At 43.6% G+C, this 24,394-nt stretch overlaps 1 protein-coding gene across 2 annotated transcripts; it reads right to left on the minus strand.

The window, feature by feature from the left end:
• Positions 1 to 17,416: 17,416 nt before the first annotated feature.
• On the minus strand, positions 17,417 to 20,275 carry FGFBP1 (fibroblast growth factor binding protein 1). Of its 2 annotated transcripts, none has more exons than XM_022567152.3 (2): positions 20,148 to 20,275; positions 17,417 to 18,507 (listed from the first exon to the last, which is right to left on the minus strand). In XM_022567152.3, exon 2 carries the CDS (start codon positions 18,485 to 18,487, stop codon positions 17,774 to 17,776), a length of 714 nt encoding a protein of 237 aa, XP_022422860.1. In that variant the 5' UTR covers positions 18,488 to 18,507; positions 20,148 to 20,275; the 3' UTR covers positions 17,417 to 17,773. The 2 variants fall into 2 exon arrangements, with proteins under 2 accessions (XP_022422860.1, XP_022422859.1); XM_022567151.3 differs by having other exon boundaries at positions 17,417 to 18,511.
• Positions 20,276 to 24,394: the final 4,119 nt, after the last annotated feature.

Genomic DNA, 24,394 nt, shown 5'->3' on the forward strand with positions numbered 1-24,394 from the left:
TTCTGAGGGTTGTCTTTTCATCTTGTTTATGGTTTCTTTTGCTGTGCAAAAGCTTTTAAGTTTCATTAGGTCCCATTTATTTATTTTTGTTTTTATTTCCTTTACTCTAGGAGGTGGATCAAAAAAGATCTTGCTGTGATTTATGTCAAAGAGTGTTCTTCCTAAGTTTTCCTCTAAAAGTTTTATAGTGTCTGGTCTTACATTTAGGTCTCTAATCCATTTTGAGTTTATTTTTGTGTATGGTGTTAGGGAGTGTTCTAATTTTATTCTTTTACATGTAGCTGTCCAGTTTTCCCAGCACCACTAATTGAAGAGACTGTCTTTTCTCCATTGTATATCCTTGCCTCCTTTGTCATAGATTAGTTGACCATAGGTGCGTGGGTTTATCTTTGGGCTTTCTATCTTGTTCCATTGATCTATATTTCTGTTTTTGTGCCAGTACCATATTGTCTTGATTACTGTAGCTTTGTAGTGTAGTCTGAAGTCAGGGAATCTGATTCCTCCAGCTCCGTTTTTTTCCCTCCAGACTGCTTTGGCTATTTGGGGTCTTCTGTGTCTTCATATAAATTTTAAGGATCTTTGTTCTAGTTCTGTAAAAAATGCCATTGGTAATTTGATAGGGATTGCATTGAATCTGTAGATTGCTTTGGGTAGTATAGTCATTTTTCACAATATTGATTCTTCTAATCCAAGAACATGGTATATCTCTCCAACCATTGGTATCATCTTTAATTTCTTTCATCAGTGTCTTATAGTTTTCTGCATATAGGTCTTTTGTCTCCTTAGGTAGGTTTATTCCTAGGTATTTTATTCTTTTGGTTGCAATGTTAAATGGGAGTGTTTCCTTAATTTCTCTTTGAGATTTTTCATCATTAGTGTATAGGAATGCAAGAGATTTCTGTGCATTAATTTTGTATCCTGCAACTTTACCAAATTCATTGATTAGCTCTAGTAGTTTTCTGGTGGCATCTTTAGGATTGTCTATGTAGTATCATGTCATCTGTGAACAGAAGGCAGATTCTTAACCACTGGACTGCAAGGGAAGTCACTGTTTTACTTCTTATTATCATGTACATGTATTACTTTTGAATTATCAGAAATGAATGGTACCTCCTTTTTTTTCTCCCTCCGACCCTTCCCTCTTTTAATGTCCCTTTTAAAATGGACACTACCCTTGTTGAAGGAATGCATGAATCAGGTAAGGTGGGGAATCACCCCTTAACTTCTTTTTAGCTAATGCCAATTATCTGTTAACCTTGGCCAGGCAGGGATTACGAGGAAATGGGCACAGGTTGGGGAGAAAGGGAGGAAAGAGAAAACGGGGTGCCAGGGGAGATGGGAGGGGCCATAAACCTTCTACATTGTGCTGATGCCTTGTGTGGCGTCAGGAGTGTGGGGGGTACGGGACGTGGGTGACAGACAGAGGCACTGCTTAGCAGGTCCCCTTCACATTCCCCTGGCTGCTCTGTCATTGCCCCCTCTTACCTGGTCCTCCTCCTGGAATTGGCCTCAGCTTTGCCTTCGCATTCCATTCCTGCTGTCTGTCCTGCAGTACATCAATGTTTTGAGCAATGCTCCTGTTTCAAGGAATGCTCCCTTCTCAACACCCACTGTCTCAGCTGCTGACCCATATTTGGCCACATGGTCTAATAATAAGGATAAACAACCCAGCACTGAACTCTGTGCAAAAATGCTATAAGGGGCTTCATCAACATTATCTCACTGAATCCCCCAACATTCTGTAAAGATGATACCACCCCCCCCACCCCACCCCGATTCTGCAGACAAGAGGCTGAGAGGATCAAAGGAATGAAATGACTTGCCCAAGGTTCTCCCAGGCAGTGGGGGGCAGAAGCAGGCTTCAAACCCAGGTCCCTGCTCTTTCTGCTACATGGTGGGTGCTTTCGTATCTGTAATTATGCCTGGGAGCGTGGACTCTGGAGGTGGGCTTTGTCTCGTACTAATTCTGACCCAGGCAAATGCTGAACCTCCCTGTACCCCAGTTCCTTATTTGTAGGACAATCTTGACAATAGGATGGTGGTGAGGATGAAATCATACAGGGAAAGCACTTTGAACAATCCCTGGAGGAGTGCAACCTTGCTGCACATCCCAATCTCTCTTGGAGCTTGAAAAATTCCTGAGCCGTCCACCCTGTGATTCTGATGTCATTTGTCTAGGAGCAGCCTGGACACTGGGGTTTTCTAAAGCCCCCCAGGTGATTCTAATCTGCAACCAAGTTTGGGTCTCACTGTCTACCATGAGTGAAAGCACCTTATGAATAGCTATTTTGTCCTGTCTGGCCCTCACACCCGCTTCCGCATCTGGTCCTGCCTGGCTCCCAGAGTCTGAGGACTATAGCCTCAAGCTTCCCTGACAGCAGCGGTGTCTATTCTGCAGTGGTCCATCTGGGTTCCAGGACTCCGGCTTTTGCCAAATCCAGCCTGCCTTAGGGCTGCAGGTGCTTGGCTTAGGGCAAACCTCATGCCCATTTCCAAGAAACACAGTTCCAGAACACTCATGCCAGTGGGAGTGGGTGCAGAAGGAGACTAGCACCTTGAAGCTTGAGGGGCCCTAGATGCTCTGGGGACCCTACTGTAAGAGGATAGCTCCCACCTTGGCTGGTCTCAATGGGGGCTGCCACTTGTCTTTAGAAGCCAGTTCTGACAGCATTTGGTACAAGAGTGCCACTGCCAAGTCGCATGGCAACAGGCAGTCAGGTTCTAGAGTCAGTGCCTGGGTTTGTAAAAACTGACTTCAGTCAAAATTGCCTTTATGGCCTTTCTTTCGTTGACTACCAGAAAAAAAGTCACTGGTTTGCCTTTAGAGCAAATTAAAATGGGTAACTTTAAACACTAGGAGACCAGAGACAGCTGAGCAGCAGCAAACTCACATTTTCCGTGTCATGCTCACCCCTGTGCACCACGGCAGATGGGACTGTCTGCAGAATTCACGCCTTTACACTTGTCTCTCTCCACCCCGTGCACCCCCGGCAGAATGCATGTTGTTCCATAAACCTAAGCGAACTGACGATGTGCTATTACTTCCCCCCAGTTCAGTTGTTCTGTACTGGGGTGATTTTATCTCCAGGAGACCTGTGGCAACTTCTGGGGATATTTTTGGTTGTCACAACTGGGAGAAGGTTGAAGAAGTTTGCTACAGGCATCTAGTGAGTAGAGGCCAGGGATGCTCTAACCATCTAACATGCACAGGACAATCTCTCACCGCAAGGAACACCAGCCCCGCCTGGGGACAGTGTGGAGGTTGACAAACCCTGCTGTTTATTGAGCAGTTGCCATGTGCCAAGTCGGTGCGAAATCCTGAGAGCCGAGGTGGTCCCAGGCAGGCTTAGGCTCTGCCCAGCGGGGGCTCCAGCAACTGAGTCCTGCTTCCTCTCAGTGGTTCCACTGGGCACCCAGTTCTACGAGCAGCCATGGTGGAGGCCACTCTATCCACAGGAAGGTCCCCAGGGCATCCAGAACCCCCAGACCTAAAGGTGTTGTCTCCTTGTGTAGGCGAAGCTGGAGGAGGGAAGGGTTAGAATCAGAGGACCCCAGTGCTGCCAAGACCGCCGATTAATACTCTGGCCCTTTTATTGTTATAGCTGAGAGAGTGCCGTCCACAGCGCCTCCTGGGCCACTCTCCATGGCCAGGTAACTCCTAAAGTTCTTAGTTCCATTATGATCTCTTTGGGGAACCCTTCCCTGACCTTCGGACCGCTGCTCCCCTCTCCTCCAGCTACACCTGCTGCTCTACGCCAATTGCACCACATACCCCCCACCAGCCCTGCAGCATCACTTGCACCCCAATGACATTTACATCGGCGTTTCCACCTTCTTGAAAGTGCTGTAGCGGTCAAGTGCATGGCCCTGGAGCCAGAATGCTTAACCTTGACTTCCACCTTCAATACTTGACCTTGGGCGAGTTTCTTAACTTCCTCGGCCTCAACTTCGTCATGGGAATAGGGTCGTTCTTCCTTGTGGGGAGGGTGTGCGGATTAAATGAGATAATACGCATGTGCAGAGCAGCACCTGGCCTGCAATATATGCTCCATAAACACAGGCTATTATGATTGCTCATCTGGTCGCTTCAAGTGGCCCCATGTGGGAGGCCCTCACTAGCGCTTATTTTTTTTATTTTTATTTTTTATTTTTTAGCGGTGCGCGGGCCTCTCACTGTTGTGGCCTCTCCCGTTGCGGAGCACAGGCTCCAGACGCGCAGGCTCAGTGGCCACGGCTCATGGGCCCAGCCGCTCCGTGGCATGTGGGATCTTCCCGGACTGGGGCACGAACCCGTGTCCCCTGCATCGGCAGGCGGACTCTCAACCACTGCGCCACCAGGGAAGCCCACTAGCGCTTATTGAATGAATGAAGCTGAGTCTCCGAAATGTTAAGCGATGTGCCCGGGATCACAGCTAGTAAGTATCAGGGCCAGCATCCAAATCCACATCTCTGCGGCCAGAGCCCTTGCTCTTTCCTCCATGCCACCCTGCCTGCAACTGCACAGCTACTCTGCACCCCCCAGCCCACCTCCCTCCACTTACCTGGAGGAGATGCTGCGTTGGGCAGGAGCTCTGAGCCTGCAGGCAGAAGAGCACACCTCCTAGAAAACGGAGCCCTTTGTGCCTGCCTCTCAGAGAAGGCAGCCTGCTCAACCCTGGGCCTTTCTGAGTCAAGGCCAGTATCTCTCTGCTCAGTCTATGCAGCCTTCGCTCTCTCCTGACCCTTTTCTGCTAGTAAGGCCTCTTTCATGTTCTTGGTAATCAGATTATCTGGGGCTTCACATTACCACCCATGTCTTCCTTCAATTATTATCTTTTCAAAACGTCTTTGTAAAATCAAATAATAAGGTTAGTGGGATGGAAATCATGAAGAGAGGGTCTTTGTAATTAAATGCACATAAGCTGGGAGAGATACAGACCTTGTCATTTTTGTCACGAGCCTAGAGATCACACCCTTTGGAAAGCATGATGTTCAATAATAGTAGTCAAAGCAAAACAAGAAAAACTAACTTTTTTTTTTTGCTATTTTATTTATTTATATTACTTTTTATTGGAGTATGGTTGCTTTACAATGTTGTGTTAGCCTCCACTGCACAACAAAATGAATCAGCCATACACATACAGATATCCCCTCCCTTTTGGACTTCTCGCCCATTTAGGTTACCACAGCGCATTAGGTAGAGCTCCCTGTGCTCTACAGTTATGTTCCCATCAGTTGTCTATTTTATACATAGTATCAATAATGCATATGTGTCAAGCCCAGTCTCCCAATTCCTCCCACCCCACCCCTTTCCCTCTTGGTATCCATACATTTGTTCTCTACAGCTGTGTCTCTATTTCTGCTTTGCAAATAAGATCATCTCTACCATGTTTCTAGATTTCACATATATACGTTAGTATACGATATTTGCTCAACTAATTTTTTTTTTTTTTTTTTTTGCGGTACGCGGGCCTCTCACTGTTGTGGCCTCTCCTGTTGCGGAGCACAGGCTCCAGACACACAGGGTCAGCAGCCATGACTCACGGGCCCAGCCGCTCCACAGCATGTGGGATCTTCCCGGACCGGGGCACGAACCCGTGTCCCCTCCATCGGCAGGCGGACTCTCAACCACTGTGCCACCAGGGAAGCCCAACTAATGTATTTTTGATCAATGACTATGTTCCAAGCAGAGAGCGCAGTACTTTATATTCCTACATTCACTTAATTTATAAGGAAGAGTTTTTTCATTGCCGTTTTCCAGATAAGGAAATTAAGACTTATTAAGCGTAAGTAATTTAACCTCAATCACATTGCTGGAACAGGAATTGGGGCTGAGCGCTGTCTGACGCTAAAATAACTCTCGTGTTAAATCTGTTTTTAAAAAGAGAGATTTTTATTGAGATCCAGTCTTTGTACAAAAGGTGTAAAGAAACAGCAGTGACCAAAGCAAAGTCAGCTCTTAGGGAGCTTATATTCTAAGGGGAGACAGACAATAAGCCAATAGCAAGTGAAACAGGTAAGTCGAGTTTGTGTCAGGTGGTGACAAGTGTTTGGGGAAAATAAAGCAGGATTGGGGACTAGGGGGATATTTGAGTAGGGATCTGAAAGAAGTAAGGGAGCTCTCCAGGTAAAGGGAAGAGCAAGTGCAAAGGTCCTGGGGCAGGAGAGTGCAGGGTGAGCTCCAAAGACAGCAAGGCCAGTGTGGCTGGAGCAGGGGTTATGTCATAGGAGTTCAGGTCAGAATGGAATGAGGAGACTGGGTCACCCAGGGCTCTGCAAGACATCACGAGTATTTTTGGCATTTACTCTGAGTGAGATGGTGAGTCATTGAAGAGCTTTTAGCAGAGAAGCAAGGTGGTCCTACTTGTACATTAGGGGGAGTTTCTGGCTCCTGTACTGGAACAGACTGCAGGAGGCAAGACCAGAAGCAGGGAGATGGGTCAGAACACAATTGCAATAATCCGCCAGTAGGAGAGACTGGCGGTAATTAAGTGGCAAAAAGCCATGTTCCGGATTGTATCCTGAAAGTGGAGATGGGAGAACTTGTAGATGAACGGGATGTACAGCGTGAGAAGAGTCAGATACGACTCTTGGAGGGTTCTGCCCTGAGCAGTTGGAAGGATGGCGTTACCGTGAACTGAGTTGGGAAAAAACATGGGAGGAAAAGGCATCTAGGGGGAAGGTCAGCAGCGCATTTGAAAGTGGATGTTTGATGTTTAAGATACCTTTTGGGTATCCAAGCAGCGATGCTGAGAGGGCAGCTGGAGGTTAGGGGACAGCTATGGCTGGAGATATAAATGCGGGAGTCATGAGTGGGCAGATGACATATAAAACAGTGACACTGGGAGAGATGACCCGGAACCAGGTGCTGGGCTGAGCTCCAGAGCCCCCTAGCTGTAGAACTGAGGGAGACGAGGAGGAGGAACCACGGCAAGTGAGTTAGAAGGCTGTTAAAAAAGGCACAAAGTTTGCCCTAAAGAACGAACTTTGTCTTCACCTTTTCTCCCACTCCATGGAAAGTCCTTCTGTTCAGGCCACGAGTGTGGGATGTTTAACGGCCATTAGGTAGAGTGTGGTCTTTGGAAGGAAATTAGGAGCAGCCAGGGTCCATTTGACTGTCAGGCCCTTGGCATGGCATATTTTGAGACTTGTGCAATCTTTTTAGAAAATTGTCTTCTTGTCTCTTCCCTCAGCTAATGGTCTCATTCATTCATTCATTCACTGATATAAAATCTTAATGATCCATTTGTGTAAGGCTCATGCTTTAGGCTTTAATTAAATTACTTCTAATTCTTATTGGATGGATTTTCTTAGGCCCATTTTATAGCTGGAGAACCTGAGGCTGAGATAGAAAATATAACTTGTCTCAGGTCACACAACTAGAAACTCAAACCCAGGTTTTTTTTTTTTTACTCTGAAGCCCATAATCTTTGCTCTTGCCATAATTTCTCTCCTCTTTTATTTATTCAGCCAGTATTTTTTGAGAATCTCTTATGTGCTTGGTTGTACCCTAAGGGCTGGGGCTATAGTGATAGACAAGACAGAAATCATCTTTGCTATGTTATTACCCACATATCCAAATACCTGAAGAAAATCCTCCCTGGATAACCCACCTCAAACTCACCAGGCCCCCAAAGAGCCTTCCCCTAGAATCTTCTCCCCACTCCCCCATCCTTATCCATCACTTAGCAGGGCTCCTAATAAGTGTTTTCTTGCATATTCATGAAATGTTTTTGAGTGAGAGGTTTCAAAGTGAGCATTCAACGTGGAGTGCTATGAAAACCAACCCCGCAAGTGATGCCTGGCCTTGTATTTGCATGGGAGCTGTCAGCACCAAACACTTTTGCCTCCTTTGCTTGTCCTGCCAAAAACAATTTAGAAGGGAGGCTGGGGAAAGAGGTGGCTGGGTAGGATGCCAGGTGAGATGCACTGGATTCCAGAGGTTCAAGCCGACATTGGTTTTGTTGTGAGTTACCACAACACAGAGCCAGAGCCAATGGAAGGAAGAGGCCCTGTTTCTTTTTTCTGCTGAGATGTAGTTTTATAAGGAATACAAGATATTCCCATCACTGAGCAGCTTTAGGGGATGCAGAATTTCCACCACTCAGCACCTCTTACCCACCTGAGAGCTTCCTGTGTTTTGTTACCAAGGGAATAATTCCTATAGGGACACCACACACACACACACACACCGCACACATTCTGGCTCCTTCACTTCATATGCAGAAAGCCCTCAGAGAGAAAATACAGAGTGCCAAGTTGGATAAAAGCTTGTGTAAAGTCTGTGTTGTCTTTTTAAATTTTTTATTGTGTTTTAAAAACATCCCCCAGGATGTGACTATGATGAAAGACTGTGCATGAATGGAAGCTTGAGCTTCTGGAACTTTCTCTTTGTAAGTACATAGAAGGGCTGTACACATGGAAGGGGCAGATGCATCCTGCTCATACTGCTTTATGGCTTGGCCCACATCTAAAGACCACAAATGTCTGTCTTCTCTCACCCAGTGAAGAAATCCTGAGCTGCAGAGGCAGAAAGGGCTTGGGGGCCGCCAGACCTGCCTTCTCCCTAGGCTCAGCCTCTCCCAGGCTTTGTGACCCTGGCAAGTGGTTCAGCTTCTCTGAGCCTCAGTTTCCTCATCCAGAAAATGAGGATGAAACACCTACGGGTTAGTTGGTTCAGAGTAAAAAAGAGAACGGAGCAGGGAGACCTTCAAGATGGCAGAGGAGTAAGACGTGGAGATCACCTTCCTCTCCACAAATACATCAGAAATACATCTACACGTGGAACAACTCCTACAGAACACCTACTGAATGCTGGCAGAAGACCTCAGACTTCCCAAAAGCTGTGTGGCTGACAGGGTCTTAGTGCTCCAGCCAGGTGTCAGGCCTGTGCCTCTGAAGTGGGAGAGCTGAGTTCAGGACATTGGTCCACCAGAGACCTCCCAGCTCAATGTAAAATCAAACGGTGAAAGCTTTCCCAGCGATCTCCATCTCAACGCAAAAACCCAGCTCCACTTAACACCAGCAAGCTACAGTGCTGGACACCCTATGCCAAACAACTAGCAAGAGAGAAACACAACCCCACCCATTAGCAGAGAGGCTACCTAAAATCATAATAAGGTCACAGACACCACAAAACACACTACCGGACATGGTCCCACTCACCAGAAAGACAAGCTCCAGCCTCATCCACCAGAACACAGGCACCAGTCCCCTCCACCAGGAACCCTACACAGCCCACTGAACCAACCTTAGCCACTGGGGGCAGACACCAAAAACAACGGGAACTATGAACCTGCAGCTTGCGAAAAGGAGATCCCAAACACAGTAAGTTAAGCAAAATGAGAAGACAGAGAAAAACACAGCAGATGAAGGAGCAAGGTAAAACCCACCAGATCAAACAAATGAATAGGAAATAGGCAGTCTACCTGAAAAAGAATTCAGAGTAATGATAGTAAAGACGATCCAAAATCTTGGAAATAGAATAGCAAAAATACAAGACACATTTAAAAAGGATCTTAGAGAAAGAAAAAGCAAACAAACAATGATGAACAATAAAATAAATGAAATTTAAAATTCTCTAGAAGGAATCAATAGCAGAATAACTGAGGCAGAAGAACGGATAAGTGACCTGGAAGATAAAATAGTGGAAGTAACTACTGCAGAGCAGAATAAAGAAAAAAGAATGAAAAGAATTGAGGACAGTCTCAGAGACCTCTGCGACAACCTTAAATGCACCAACATTTGAATTATAAGGGTCCAAGAAAAAGAAGAGAAAAAGAAAGGGACTGAGAAAATATTTGAAGATATTATAGTTGAAAACTTCCCTAATATGGGAAAGGAAATAGTCAATCAAGTCCAGGATGTGCAGAGAGTCCCATACAGGACAAATCCAAGGAAAACATGCCAAGACACATATTAATAAAACTACCAAAAATTAAATACAAAGAAAAAATATTAAAAGCAGAAAGGGAAAAACAACAAATAACGTACAAGGGAATCCCCATAAGGTTAACAGCTGAAACTTCAGCAGAAACTCTGCAAGCCAGAAGGGAGTGGTAAGGCATATTCAAAGTGATGAAAGGGAAAAACCTACAATCAAGATTACTTTATCCAGCAAGGATCTCATTCAGATTCGAAGGAGAAATTAAAACCTTTACAGATAAGCAAAAGCTAAGAGAATTCAGCACCACCAAACCAGCTTTACAACAAAGGCTAAAGGAACTTCTCTAGGCAGGAAACACAGGTGAAGGAAAAGACCTACAATAATAGACCCCAAACAATTAAGAAAATGGTAATAAGAACATACATAACAATAATAACCTTAACTGTAAAGGAATTAAATGCTCCCACCAAAAGATATGGACTGGCTGAATGGATGCAAAAACAAGACCCTTATATATGCTATCTACAAGAGACCCACTTCAGACCTAGGGATACATACAGAATGAAAGTGAGGGGATGGAAAAAGATATTCCATACAAATGGAAATCAAAAGAAAGCTGGAGTAGCAATCTCACATCAGAAAAAACAGACTTTAAAATAAAGACAATTACAAGAGACAAAGAAGGACACGACATAATGATCAAGGGATCAATCCAAGAAGAAGATATAACAATTGTAAATATTTATGCACCCAGCATAGGAGTACCTCAATGTACATAAGGCAAATGCTAACAGCCATAAAAGGGGAAATTGACAGAAACACAGTCATAGTAGGGGACTTTAACACCCTGCTTTCACCAATGGACAGACCATCCAAAATGAAAATAAATAAGGAAACACAAGCTTTAAATGATACATTAAACAAGATGGACTTAATTGATATTTGTAGGGCATTCCATCCAAAACAAACAGATTACACTTTCTTCTCAAGTGCTCATGGAACATTCTCTGGATAGATCGTATCTTGGGTCATCAATCAAGCCTTGGTAAATTTAAGAAAATTGAAAGTGTATCAAGTACCTTGTCTGACCACAATGCTATGACACTAGATATGAATTACAGGAAAAAGTCTGTAAAAAATACAACACGTAGAGGCTAAACAATACAATGCTTAATAACCAAGAGATCACTGAAGAAATCAAAGAGGAAATAAAAAAATACCTAGAAACAAATGACAATGAAAACATAACAACCCAAAACCTATGGGGTGCAGCAAGAGCAGTTCTAAGAGGGAAGCTTATAGCAATACAATCCTACCACAAGAAACAGGAAACATCTCAAATAAAAAACCTAACCTTATACCGAAAGCAATTAGAGAAAAAGAACAAAAAACCCCCAAAGTTAGTACAAGGAAAGAAATCAGAAAGATCAGAGCAGAAATAAATGAAAAAGAAATGAAGGAAACGACAGCAAAGATCAATAAAACTAAAAGTTGGTTCTTTGAGAAGATAAACAAAATTGATAAACCATTAGCCAGACTCATCAAGAAAAAAGGAGAAGACTCAAATCAATAGAATTAGAAATGAAAAAGGAGAAGTAACAAATGACATTTCAGAAATACAAAGGATCATGAGAGATTACTACAAGCAACTATATGCCAATAAAATGGAAAACCTAGAAGAAATGGACAAATTCTTAGAAAAGCACAACCTTCTGAGACTGAACCAGGAAGAAATAGAAAATATAACCAGATCAATCACAAGCACTGAAATTGAAACTGTGATTAAAAATCTTCCAACAAACAAAAGCCCAGGACCAGATGGCTTCACAGGCGAATTCTATCAAACATTTAGAGAAGAGCTAACTCCTATCCTTCTCAAACTCTTCCAAAATATAGCAGAGGGAGGAACACTCCCAAACTCATTCTACGAGGCCACCATCACCCTGATACCAAAACCAGACAAAGATGTCACAAAGAAAGAAAACTATAGGCCAATATCACTCATGAACAGAGATGCAAAAATCCTCAACAAAATACTAGCAAACAGGATGCAACAGCACATTAAAAGGATCATACACCGTGATCAAATGGGTTTGTTCCCAGAAAGCAAGGATTCTTCAATATACGCATATCAATCAACGTGATAAACCGTATTAACAAACTGAAGGAGAAAAAACATATGATCATCTCAATAGATGCAGAGAAAGCTTTCAAGAAAATTCAACACCTATTTGTGATTAAAAACCCTGCAGAATGTTGGCATAGAGGGAACTTACCTCAACATAATAAAGGCCATATATGTCAAACCCACAGCCAACACCATTCTCAAGGGTGAAAAACTGAAAACCATTTCCTCTAAGATCAGGAACAAGACAAGGTTTCCCACTCTCACCACTATCATTCAACAAAGTTTTGGAAATTTTAGCCACAGCAATCAGAGAAGAAAAATAAATAAAAGGAATCCAAATCGGAAAAGAAAAGTAAAGCTCTCACTGTATGCAGATGACATGATATTGTACATAGAGTATCCTAAAGATGCTACCAGAAAACTACTAGAGCTAATCAATGAATTTGGTAAAGTAGCAGGATACAAAATTAATGCACAGAAATCTCTTGCATGCCTATACACTAATGATGAAAAATCTCAAAGAGAAATTAAGGAAACACTCCCATTCACCATTGTAACAAAAAGAATAAAATATCTAGGAATAAACCTACCTAAGGTGACAAAAGACCTGTATGCAGAAAACTATAAGACACTGATGAAAGAAATTAAAGATGATACAAACAGATGGAGAGATATACCATGTTTTTGGATTGGAAGAATCAATATTGTGAAAATGACTATACTACCCAAAGCAATCTACAGATTCAATGCAATCCCTATCAAATTACCAATGGCATTTTTCACAAAACTAGAACAAAAAATTTCACAATCTGTATGGAAACACAAAAGATCCCAAATAGCCAAAGCAATTTTGAGAAAGAGAAGTGGAGCTGGAGGAATCAGGCTCCCGGACTACAGACTATACTACAAAGCTACAGTAATCAAGACAGTATGGTACTGGCACAAAAACAGAAATATATATCAATGGTACAATATAGAAAACGCAGAGATAAACTCACACACATATGGTCACCTTATTTTTGATAAAGGAGGCAAGGATATACAATGGAGAAAAGACAGCCTCTTTAATAAGTGGTGCTGGGAAAGCTGGACAGCTACATGTAAAAGAATGAAATTAGACCACTCCCTAACACCATACACAAAAATAAACTCAAAATGGATTAAAGACCTAAATGTAAGGCCAGACGCTATAAAACTTTTAGAGGAAAACATAGGCAGAACACTCTAGGACATAAATTGCAGCAAGATCCTTTTTGACCCACCTCCTAGAGAAATGGAAATAAAAACAAAAGTAAACAAATGGGACCTAATGAGACTTAAAAGCTTTTGAACATCCAAGGAAACCATAAACAAGATGAAAAGACAACCCTCAGAATGGGAGAAAATATTTGCAAATGAAGCAACTGACAAGGGATTAATCTCCAAAATTTATACGCAACACATGCAGCTCAATATCAAAAAAGCAAACAAACCAATCCAAAAATGGGCAGAAGACCTAAAAAGACATTTCTCCAAAGAAGATATACTGATTTCCAACAAACACATGAAATGTTGCTCATCATCACTAATAATTAGAGAAATGCAAATCAAAACTACAATGAGATATCATCTCACACCTGTCAGAATAGTCATCATCAAAAAATCTACAAACAATAAATGCTGGAGAGGGTGTGGAGAAAGGGGAACCCTGTTGCACTGTTGGTGGGAATGTAAATTGATACAGTCACTATGGAGAACAGTATGGAGGTTCCTTAAAAACTTTAAAATAGAACTACCATATGACCCAGCAATCCCACTACTGGGCATATACCCTGAGAAAACTATAATTCAAGAAGAGTCATGTACCACAATGCTCATTGCAGCACTATTTACAATAGCCGGGAGATGGAAGCAACCTAAGTGTCCATCAACAGATGAATGGGTAAAGAAGATGTGGCACATATATACAATGGAATATTACTCGGCCACAAAAAGAAACAAAATTGTGTTGTTTGTAGTGAGGTGGATGGACCTAGAGACTGTCATACAGAGTGAAGTAAGTCAGAAAAAGAAAAATAATACCATATGCTAACACATATATATGGAATCTAAAAAAAAAAAAAGGGTTCTGAAGAACCTAGGGGCAGGACAGGAATAAAGACGCAGGTGTAGAGAATGGACTTGAGGACACGGGAAGCAGGAAGAGTAAGCTGGGACAAAGTGAGAGAGTGGCATGGACATATATACACTACCGAATGTAAAACAGACAGTGGGAAGCAGACATATAGCACAGGGAGATCAGCTTGGTGCTTTGTGACCACCTAGAGGGGTGGGATAGGGAGGGTGGGAGGGAAATGCAAGAGGGAGGAGAATTAGTGATATATGTATATGTATAGCTGATTCACTTTGTTATGAAGCAGAAACTAACACACCATTGTAAAGCAATTATACTCCAATAAAGATGTTAAAAAAAACACAAGCTATCCTTATATTTAAAGCTGCTTTGAAAATGGTTTTCTCGTACTTGAAACCAAAAGCATCCTAAATAATGTATTGGATCTTATAAATTTCTCCAAATTTAGTGTGCACCCAAATCACCTGGGGATCTTATTAAAATGCAGATTTCAACTTAATAGATCTGGAACGGGGCCTGAGAATCTTTATATCTGACAAGGTACCAAGAGATGTCAATACTTCTGGTCTGGGACCACACCTTGAGTAGCAAGGTTCTAGACTGATCTTATTTCCTTATATACTCTCTCTTTTCTTCTTCTATCTTTGATTTAAAATTTTTTCTGGGGTATTTCCTTGTTACAATGTGTTTTTATTGTATTTTTCAATTATCATTAATAAATCAAGATATCTCTAAAATAAAAGAGAGAGAGAACGGGGCAAAGCCGCAGTCACATACAACTGATAAATAATGGTTGCTACCCTTTGCTTATTGTGTTAGAAAAAAGAAAACTTCCACTTTGAAGAATTTACATAAGGAAGTTCTGAGCTATATCCACAAGCCATTCTTGTGCCATGGACTTTAGACGGTCAGATGTGTAGAATACCCATTGTGTAAGACATGGGGCACTGGGCGCTTTAGATTTATTGACCAATGAATGTCTTACAACAGCTCTAAAGCTGATTTCATTATCCCCGTTAGGAAAAGTTTAACGGTAAGGTGATTCATTAACCTGGGTAATTGCAAAGTCTGAAGATAGAGCAGCTTCTGGATTGCTTTGGTTTAAGCAATCCAATAATACTATCAATAAACTTTTATTATTATTATTCTGCTCCCCGTTGTTGCCCTTCCTTCCCTCCTTTTTTCTTTCTTTCTTCTTCCTTTTTCCAGCAGTGTTATCGTCATCCAAATGATTCTCATTGTTGAGATGAACTTGTTGGATCCCACAAGGTTAAATAATTGGCTCAGAAACCTTAGTTGGGAGATGTCAGAGGCAAACCTCTAGCCCAGGTCCAGCTGACTCCACCACATTGGACACACCTCCTCCCAGCTCTGCCAGTGGCCAAAGGCCAGGAGTGAACCAGAAGAACCATCAACTTCAGGGCCTGGAATGGAATATAAGATGGCTTTCGGTCTGGTCTAATCGGTTCTCCAATGTTTATGTCACCCAGACCAGACCAGAGTTATTATTTAATGACCCCTGGAACTGTTTAACCATCTTTTCCTATCTCAGGAGATGTGTGAGTAGAACTGAGATGTGTGAGCGAGGGGGCAGTGGCCACAGGGTTGACAATCTGTGTAGACCTTCAAGGGAAATGTCCTTCCCGTGGTGTGGCTAGAGGGAGCTTAGGGAGGATCTGGGGTGTTGGTTCATTTCTCTTGAGAGTGGGAGTCAGGTTCACAGGTCAGGTCCTGGGTCCTGCCCTGCAACGACACTGCCATCTTTAATGTTTCTGAACACACCAAGCAGAATCCAGTCATTGGAATATAAGCACCACTAAGATAGAAGTTTTTTTGTTTGTTGTTATTTTCATCCCCTAGAACCATACCTGGTACATAGTAGGAGCTCATAACTCATTAATTAATTTCAGAACATTTGCACTGACTGTTCAGAACATTCTTACTCCACATAGTCACCTGGCTTGATTCCTCACTGCATTTGGGTCTGACCTCAAAAGTCACCTCCACCGAGAGGCCTCCCTTGACCATCTCATCTAAGGCGGGTGACCATCCATCGCTTTCACCCCTTTCTCCTCCTTGACTTTTCCTCTCTGTCACTTGTATATTTGTGAGTTTTTGGTCTATTTCCCCACTGGTAGCTCCATGGAGGCAGAGCATTCATCCCTGGTGCACTACTGTCTCTCCAGCCCCTAGGACAGGGGCTGGCAGAGTTGATGTACAATGAATTATGTGCTGGGTGAATGAGTGAGTGAATGAATGCACTCATACTCCATGGAAAGTTCTTAGCACAGTGCCTGGTGCCCAGCGAGTGAGAAAGAACTATTAGTGTTGATGATGTTGAGGACGATATCCAAACGTACTCTGAGGCTGTCACACTCTGGGTGGTCATTGACAACCCTCCATGTAGGTTCTGGTAGGCTGGTGAGTGTAGGAGGCCCCTCTTCCACTCCATCTGCCATTCCTCCCTGATACCAACTCTATAAAGACTCCAGAGAACAGTACTTTTACCAACTTCTCTTCCTCACTTTTTGTTCTTTGTGGAATTGTGGCACAACACTGGGGCTACATCCTTCTCTCTCCCCAGGTCTTGAATTCAAACCCCTTGAGATCTTTCAGACTAACATGTAAATGACTAACAGCAATGTCACCCCTGCATCCCACCACCTTCTACCCATGTGGCCTTTCCCATCTTTTAGGATTTTTCTCATCTCTTTGCTTTCATACCTGTGTCATCTGCCTAATGTGCCTCCATTCTGCCCATTTCCTACCTAAAGATACTCTCTCCAAATTCCAACCCCAGTATTACCTCTTCTGTGAAGCTCAACCTGAGATCTTCCAGAAGTTTCTGCCTCTTCTCTCTGGTTTTCCGCCCTGCCTCTCCCCCTTGTGTTGGAGTCTTCATCTCAGGGCACTGTACTTACCTAGACCCATCTCCCCCAGGCCTGAAATGAGCTCCCCGAGGTCAGGAGTCCCACATATGGCAAGTGGTCATGGGCAGCCCGGACTTGAATCAGTGGAGGGTGTTCCTCTAGCCTGGGTTCAAATCCTGCCTCCCCTCTTACCATCTGTGAGCCCCTGACAGGTGCCTTCATCACATTATGTTCCAGGTGTCCCACTTGAAATCAGTTCAGTAAGTATCAAATACCACAGACCGAAGCATGAAAGTATGAAGATAGGGATTCAGGAATGGGCCACCTTATGGGATGATTTGGGATGAGGGGTGAACAGGATTTTTTTCTACTGGTATATGAGGACCAGTTTATGAGTTCATTGGAACCAACATAGAGAAACCAAACAATGGTTGAACATATTCCTGAAAAACGCACAGAGCTTTATTACATTTGGTAATTGGGCAGAAAGAGCATTGCACTGAAATCATCTCTCTGACTCATTCAGCTCAAAGACTGGTCCTTACTGCTCATAGAAACATAGCTTTGTGGGCCATGGAAACATAGAGAGGTCCACAGCCTCTTAAAATCACATGTAAGGAAATGAATATAAAACAAATTCCAAAATACAGAAACAAAAATTATAAAATCTGTTTAAATAATCCATTGCAATCCTACAGCACAAATGTTCATCTTACAGGGAACTGGGAGATCTTTACAGCATATGGAAGGGCTTTGACGTGACACCTCCTAATGGATTCTGTTCTCTTTTGACCTCATTAGCATGAACTGCCCTGTACCATGGACATGAAGAATTTGCAGAAAGAGCTCCAGGACTCCCCACAGTACTCCAGGGCCGTCTTCCTCTGGTTTACCAAGTCTGGGTCTTCCAGACACTCAGGATCTTTGGTGTTCATGGTCTGGGCCTTTGCTGGGCTGATGGGGGTGGTCACTTTGACCTTGCTCTGCTCCTTGGGAGAGGGCTCCATTAACTCCTGGCTGGGTTTCTGGATCCTAATCAGAGTGGAGTTAACCAGCTTGAGGTTGGATTCTGGAAACTTCTTTCTGCACACCCTGGTCTTCAGGATGCTCTTGGCATCACCACAGATGACCTTCTGCGAACGCAGATTCCGGCCAATTTGTTTCCAGTAGGCATTCTTTTTGTCTGATTCTAGGCATGAGGTTGGATTGCCGGTGAAGAAACAGGAAAACTCGTTGTCCTGTCGGGTACACGCGACCTTCAGGGCAATGCCCTCCTCCTGCCTGGTCACCACCCATTTGCAGTCGGCATGGTCTTGGGTGATGAACTTGCCTTTGGTCAGGCGCTTGGGTGGCTGGCTGCTTGGTTCAGTCTGGGGCCCGCCTAGAGTATGCAGTTTATCTGTGCTGACTTTGCTGCCCTGTCTATTCCTCCCTTCCTTTTTGGCCTCCACCAAGAGCATCGGAGCAGCCAGAAGGAGGAAGGAGAGCAGGGCGAGGCTGTGGATCCTCATGGCTTCAGCTTGGTGGGAACCTGTCTGACAAAAGGCAAGTGAGTCAGTGCTGGGCAGCAGTCCAGCAGTACTAGGCTGCGAGATGACCCTCCCTCCAGCCTGACACATGGCTGCCTGCTTTGGAGTGGGATCAAGGAACCTTCATTTCCTGGACTTAGTAGACAAGCAGCCTGTGTATTGGCATGTCTGCTTGACTTGAGTCTTGAAGGTCAGAAGCTTCCTACTCTTCATTCATTCTTCCCCGCCCTCTGAACCTCATTAACCCTCACTCCCTCATCCACTCAGTTACCCCTCACTCCTTCAGTCACCAGTCGGTAAGCATTCATGGGGCACCTACTACTGGCCGCGCACTAGACTAGATGTTGAATTTATCAAGGTGAATAAGAAAGTCTCACGTCTTAAAAACTTAGAGGCAACTCTTTGGGGAATCTAAAGAGCATTGATCAGGAGTCTGTCCCAACTGTGTCCCCAACTTGATCTTGGGCAAGTCAGTCTCCCGCTCTGGGTCTCAAATCCTTTATCTGGAAATCAAGATGCTGGATGAGATAATTGTCAACTCTCTTCCAGCTGCAGTGGACTGAATTTCTATCTCACTGTCCTACACGGACTCAGATGACCACACAGTGAGAAAGGACATGGTAAGTGACATGAAAGGTGATGCTTGACACAAGATTAAATGTGCATGAGGCTTGGACATTCTGAGATGGGTGGGTTTGTGAGGAGGGGTATCTGGGGTTCAGTAAGAGCCTAAGGAAAGACATGAAGGAGGAGTAGGTCATCCGAATTGACTGGGCAAAGTGAACCAGGGGAATAGAGGTGAATTTCTATCAGAGCATTTAGACTGTTGAGGCACTGTGCTTAGCATAGAGAAAGTCCTCAATCAACGCTTTTAAAAATAAATCATTTAATAAATAGGCTGACCTTAACTGCTACACTAAACTGCATAGATTTTATCAGGTGGGTAACAAAAACCACATTTCAAAGAAGAGAATTAGCATTTCTATATGACACTGGCTACGTGCCAGAGCACTTGACCTGTATTTCATTCTCACCTTGTTAATTAGCACAAGAGCCCTTCCTGGTAGGTAAAAATCCATCACCACCAGGTAACAGATGTGACAGTTAAGGTCCAGACTGGTAAATAAATTGCCCAAGGTCCCACCGTGGGCAAGTGACAAAGCTGGGACAGGCAGCCAGAACTTCTCTCTCTGGTCCTTTATGCCACCCCTCCCTCTTTGCATACCTCTTGCCTTCACCTTACTCTGCCTTTCAGAAAATACTGGCAAGAAATAAAGCAATTATGAACAACTCATTTGGTTTGGCTTAGTTTATGATGATAACTCATGTTATCAGTGCTCCATCTGAAAAGAATACAGAATTCTGTTTAAAAAGAGGCAGGTCTAGGTCTGATCTCATTCTACCCTGGGCATATGGCCTCTCTTTAGGACTGATAAAGGGGAGACAGTCACAAACCGTGAGCTTCCGAAATGAAGTTGGGATGGGAGCTAGGGATATTCGATAAAGAGCCACTCATTCCTCACGGCATTGGGACTCAGTCCCCACGTGTCCATGAGGGGATCCAGACCCCAGGAACCTGAGGTCCTCATGGGAGCTGGAAGGGGGACAGGTAATGAAACTCTTAAGAAAGCCAGGTTCTTACCTTGTTCTGAGTTTGCAGGTCCAGTACGATCCAGATGTGAGAGGGAGCTTGAAGGCTTACTGCTGTCTCATCCGCAGTAAGGCAGTGAAAGTCCTTTATATAAGAGCCCAGGCAGCAGGGTTTTTACAGCTCATATACTTGTGTAGCTTTATTCACACTCCTCCCAGCCACACCTCTTCAGAGAGAGCCAGTTCCTGCAGGGAAAGTGGTTGGTGTAATCCTGTGGGAGGCAGATTACGTGCATGGCATTAGACCTAGTTCTTCCAAGCCCTTTCCCTTTCCCCTGGCAGCCAGTTGAGGACAGCTCAGCCTTGCAAAGACCCTCCATGAAGGGATGAGAATCCCAACAGAAAACTCTGTGGGGGAGGTTATAAACAATAGGTCCGTTTTACTCAAAGCTTTCCCTTAATTCTTATCACAGCCCCTCCATGATATGGTAACATATAATTCATCCCATTTTACAGATGGAATATTGGAGCTTGGAGATATTCAGGGCTGGTCCAAGTTCACAGGACTAGGGGGATGCGGAGCCTAGAGTTTAAAGCCTGGACTCCTGGGCCCCACTGCCTGATCTCTTCTTACCCAGCACTCTGTAAACATTCGGTGAATGAGGGACTGAGCTGGGGAAGCCATCTCAGTGTCTGAAATCCTGTTTTCTCTGAAGCACCTGAAGTTACTGTGTGGGCAGAGGAATCCTCAGGTCTTGAGAGGCTGGTAAAGAGGAAATTCCTGATCTGGGTTTTTGTTCAAAGTATTCACCTTTTGGTCACGGGTGGGGACCTCACTCTGGTGAGCCTTCTCTAGGCAGAGTCTAGTAGCAGGATAACCTCGTGGAACTCTGGATACAGCATTTATTTAGCTGTGATCCTGACTTCTCTGACCCTCCATGTGTTCATCTATTGATAGCTGACAATAACAGTACCTCATTTAGGGTTTCATACTAAATTATGTAGGAGACTGAGCTATTAACATCAAGTGAAGCAGAACAGATTTGGTTCATAAGATGGCCTTCAGTTGTATTCTTTAAAAACAGATATATTTTGTTTCCATGTTGAGCATATGAAAAGAACTCACTTCCACAAAGATGTGGACCTCACTATATTTTGTTACTTTACTTTTGATGATGTTTGGGCATAAGAAACTCTTCATTTTCTTCTTGACTCAGCTGTAAGGAAAACAGTAGCACAAGAGCTATAATAATAATAAATAATAAAGGGCAAGTGACCTTTGCCTTTGGGACAGGAACAATAAGGAGTGGTGGGGACTGAGGCAAACTGTGTAGTTCCTGATACCTAAATGTCAACACTCAGTGCCAGGTGACTGAAAACATGTTGGCATGGAGGTCAGTATCTTCAGAACTAATGAAATTTTTTCACATACACATTTTGTTTTGTTCTGTTTTGTTGGTACACGGGCCTCTCACTGCTGTGGCCTCTCCCGTTGCGGAGCACAGCTCAGCGGCCATGGCTCACGGACCCAGCCACTCTGCGGCATGTGGGATCTTCCCAGACCGGGGCACGAACCCGCGTCCCCTGCATTGGCAGGCAGACTCTCAACCGCTGCACCACCAGGGAAGTCCCATACACATTTTTTTTTTTAATGGACATTTCATGAATTTTTAAGAGATTCCCAACATGCAGCTGTGTGTACATGGAACTGGCTTCTAATTGAAATTTTCTAAAACAAAAGATACAAAAAGTTGTAACGGTGGTTGGATTCCATCCAAGTTCTACCTGTTCAAGAATCCAAGGTCACAGAGTTGTGGATGTTGACTGGTTCATTCAGTGGTTCAATGGGTTTCTTCATGAATTCCATCAAAGTAGGCTATCTCCCCAAACTCCATGCCTCATGTAAAATTGACTCACCTGGAGATCCATTCCCACTGTTCTGACAAACACGTTATTGAACCATGACCTGCACAAACAGGCACTCACATTGTGGTATTTTGAGGGATTATTTGGACCCAAGCAAGACAAAGCTGCTTTGTTCCACAAGGAGATATAGACCAAGGTGGTCTCCTGTAAAACAAGAAAATCATCTTGATCCTCAAGTGGCAGCCAGATTCATTCCGGATAAAGACTGTAGGTCAGGACACAAAGCAAATTTAGAAGGAAACATGTGGACTCCAGGATCTTTTCTGAGAAGTGACTCTAAGCTTTGGCAGGGAACATGGAACTTCCCCCACTGGCTTCCCATGGACCTTTGGCCTTCCTGTGATCCCTTCCCAACTTCTGCCTTGACCTTTCTTTTCCAAACAGGGGACACAATATTAGACCAGGCTGTGGAGCCCTCTCCCTGTTAGCTCAGCCTGTTATTTCAAACTCATTTCTAGACACACACACACACACACACACACACACACACACAGAGAGTCCAATCTGGCCACACTAAACCCCTCACCCATAGTGCCCTAAATACTTGGTGAGCTTGTCCCCTTCCTGCTTTTTCTCCTGCTGTTCCCTTTACTTGGAATGCCCTTCCAGTCCTACTTTGCCAGGAACACATTGGCTCATCCTTCAAGATCCAGATCAAATATCATCTATCTGTTGGTGTCATTTGTCCCCTGATCCTTCCCCATGTCCCTCTTTTTATGGATGTTCATGGAGAGAAATAGACTGTCATTCCTCCAGTGAGTGCTTACAACGTGCCAGCATTGTGCTAAGGATGTATCCACACATTAACTCACAGCTCGATATACTGAGAAAATGATACACTTGCACTACAGTGCACTGGGGGACCGAAGCAGGTTTGGAGCCCCAGCAAGGCTGCCCACTACAGGTTCTCCCCATCTCCCCATACTACCAGGACTGAGGGGTTCCCTGACTCCTGGAGAACTGACTCTGGATCCTTGTGGTACAGGTGACATAGAATTAGAGAAAGACGAAATGGAGGCCACTTCTAATATTTTTATTAAAAACAAAGTAATGTACCCACACTTTGATAAATTGTAAACTTCTCTCTCTTTACTATATATATTTAAAAATATTAGAACAGTATTACCTTTAAAAAATGCTTGCAAAGACAGTTCCTTTGCCCTACATCTCACCCAGGTTCCCCTATCATTGACTTTTTGCATTATAATGTTACATTTATAAAACTATTGAACAAATATTGCTATGTTTTTACTAAAGTCCATATTTTGTTCAGCCCTCCTTACTTTTTACCTAATGTTCTTTTTAAAAATGATCAATAGGCTTTATTTTTAAGAGTAGTTTTGGTTCCCAGAAAAATTGAGTGGAAAGTACAGAAAATTCCCATATCAACCCTGTCTTTCACAAGCACAGCTGCCCAGGCTGTCAATATTTTCCACTAGAGTGGTACAGTCGTTACAGGTGATGAACCTTCTTCGATACATCATAACTACTGCAAGTCCATAGTTTTCATAGTAGCTCACTCTTGGTGTCGTACAATCGATTTTGATGAAGATATAATGACATGTTTTCACAATTATAGTATCATACATAGTATTTTCACTGCCCTAAAAATCCTCTGTGATCCACCTATTCAACCCTCCCTCCCAACAACTGCTGGATATATCCCATCTTTTTACTGTCTCCATAGTTCTGCCTTTCACAAAGGTCATGGAGTTGGAATCGTGCAGAATTTATTCTTTTCAGATTGGCTTCTTTCACTCAGTAATATGATCCTAAGGTTCCTCTGTGTCTTTTTCTGGCTTGATAGCTCATTTCTTTTAAGCAGTGAATAATATTCCATTGTCTGTTTGTAACACAGCTTATTTATCCATTCACTTCTTGGAGGACATCTCAGTTGCTCCAACATTTTGGCAACTATGAAAAAAGCTGCTATAAACATCTGTGTGCAGGTTTTGGTGTGAACATGTTTTCAACTCCTAATGGTCTTTTTTTTGTCCAGGAACCCATCCAAGATTCCACGTGACATTTAATAGACGTGACTCTTTAGGCCTCTCTTTGTTGTGACGGTTTCTCAGATGTTCCTTGTTTTTGATGACCTCGTCAGTTTTCAGGAGTACTGCTCAGGGGCTTTGAGAATGTGCCCCGTTCGGAATTTGTCTGGTGTGCTTCTCGTGATTAGATTGGGGTTATGTCATTCTTCTTTTCATCAAAGATTTAAATGATGGATAGCAGGTTTTCTTTGGGGGTTCCGTAGAAAGTCTGAACACAAGTGGTTGAACACATGTCTTAGGCAGTCTGGTCTCTGATAATTTTGAAGTTCAAAAGCTGATTTTAGGGCTTCCCTGGTGGCGCAGTGGTTGAGAGTCCGCCTGC

This window comes from Delphinapterus leucas, chromosome 5 (genome assembly GCF_059928025.1).
Source record: "Delphinapterus leucas isolate spDelLeu-1000000601 "Yukka" chromosome 5, BTC_Dleu_Yukka2, whole genome shotgun sequence".
Taxonomy (NCBI): Eukaryota; Metazoa; Chordata; class Mammalia; order Artiodactyla; family Monodontidae; genus Delphinapterus; species Delphinapterus leucas.

Coding starts and splice junctions, on each gene's coding strand:
- FGFBP1 (XM_022567152.3), bottom strand. CDS start 18,487: ATGAGGATCCACAGCCTCGCCCTGCTCTCCTTCCTCCTTCTGGCTGCT.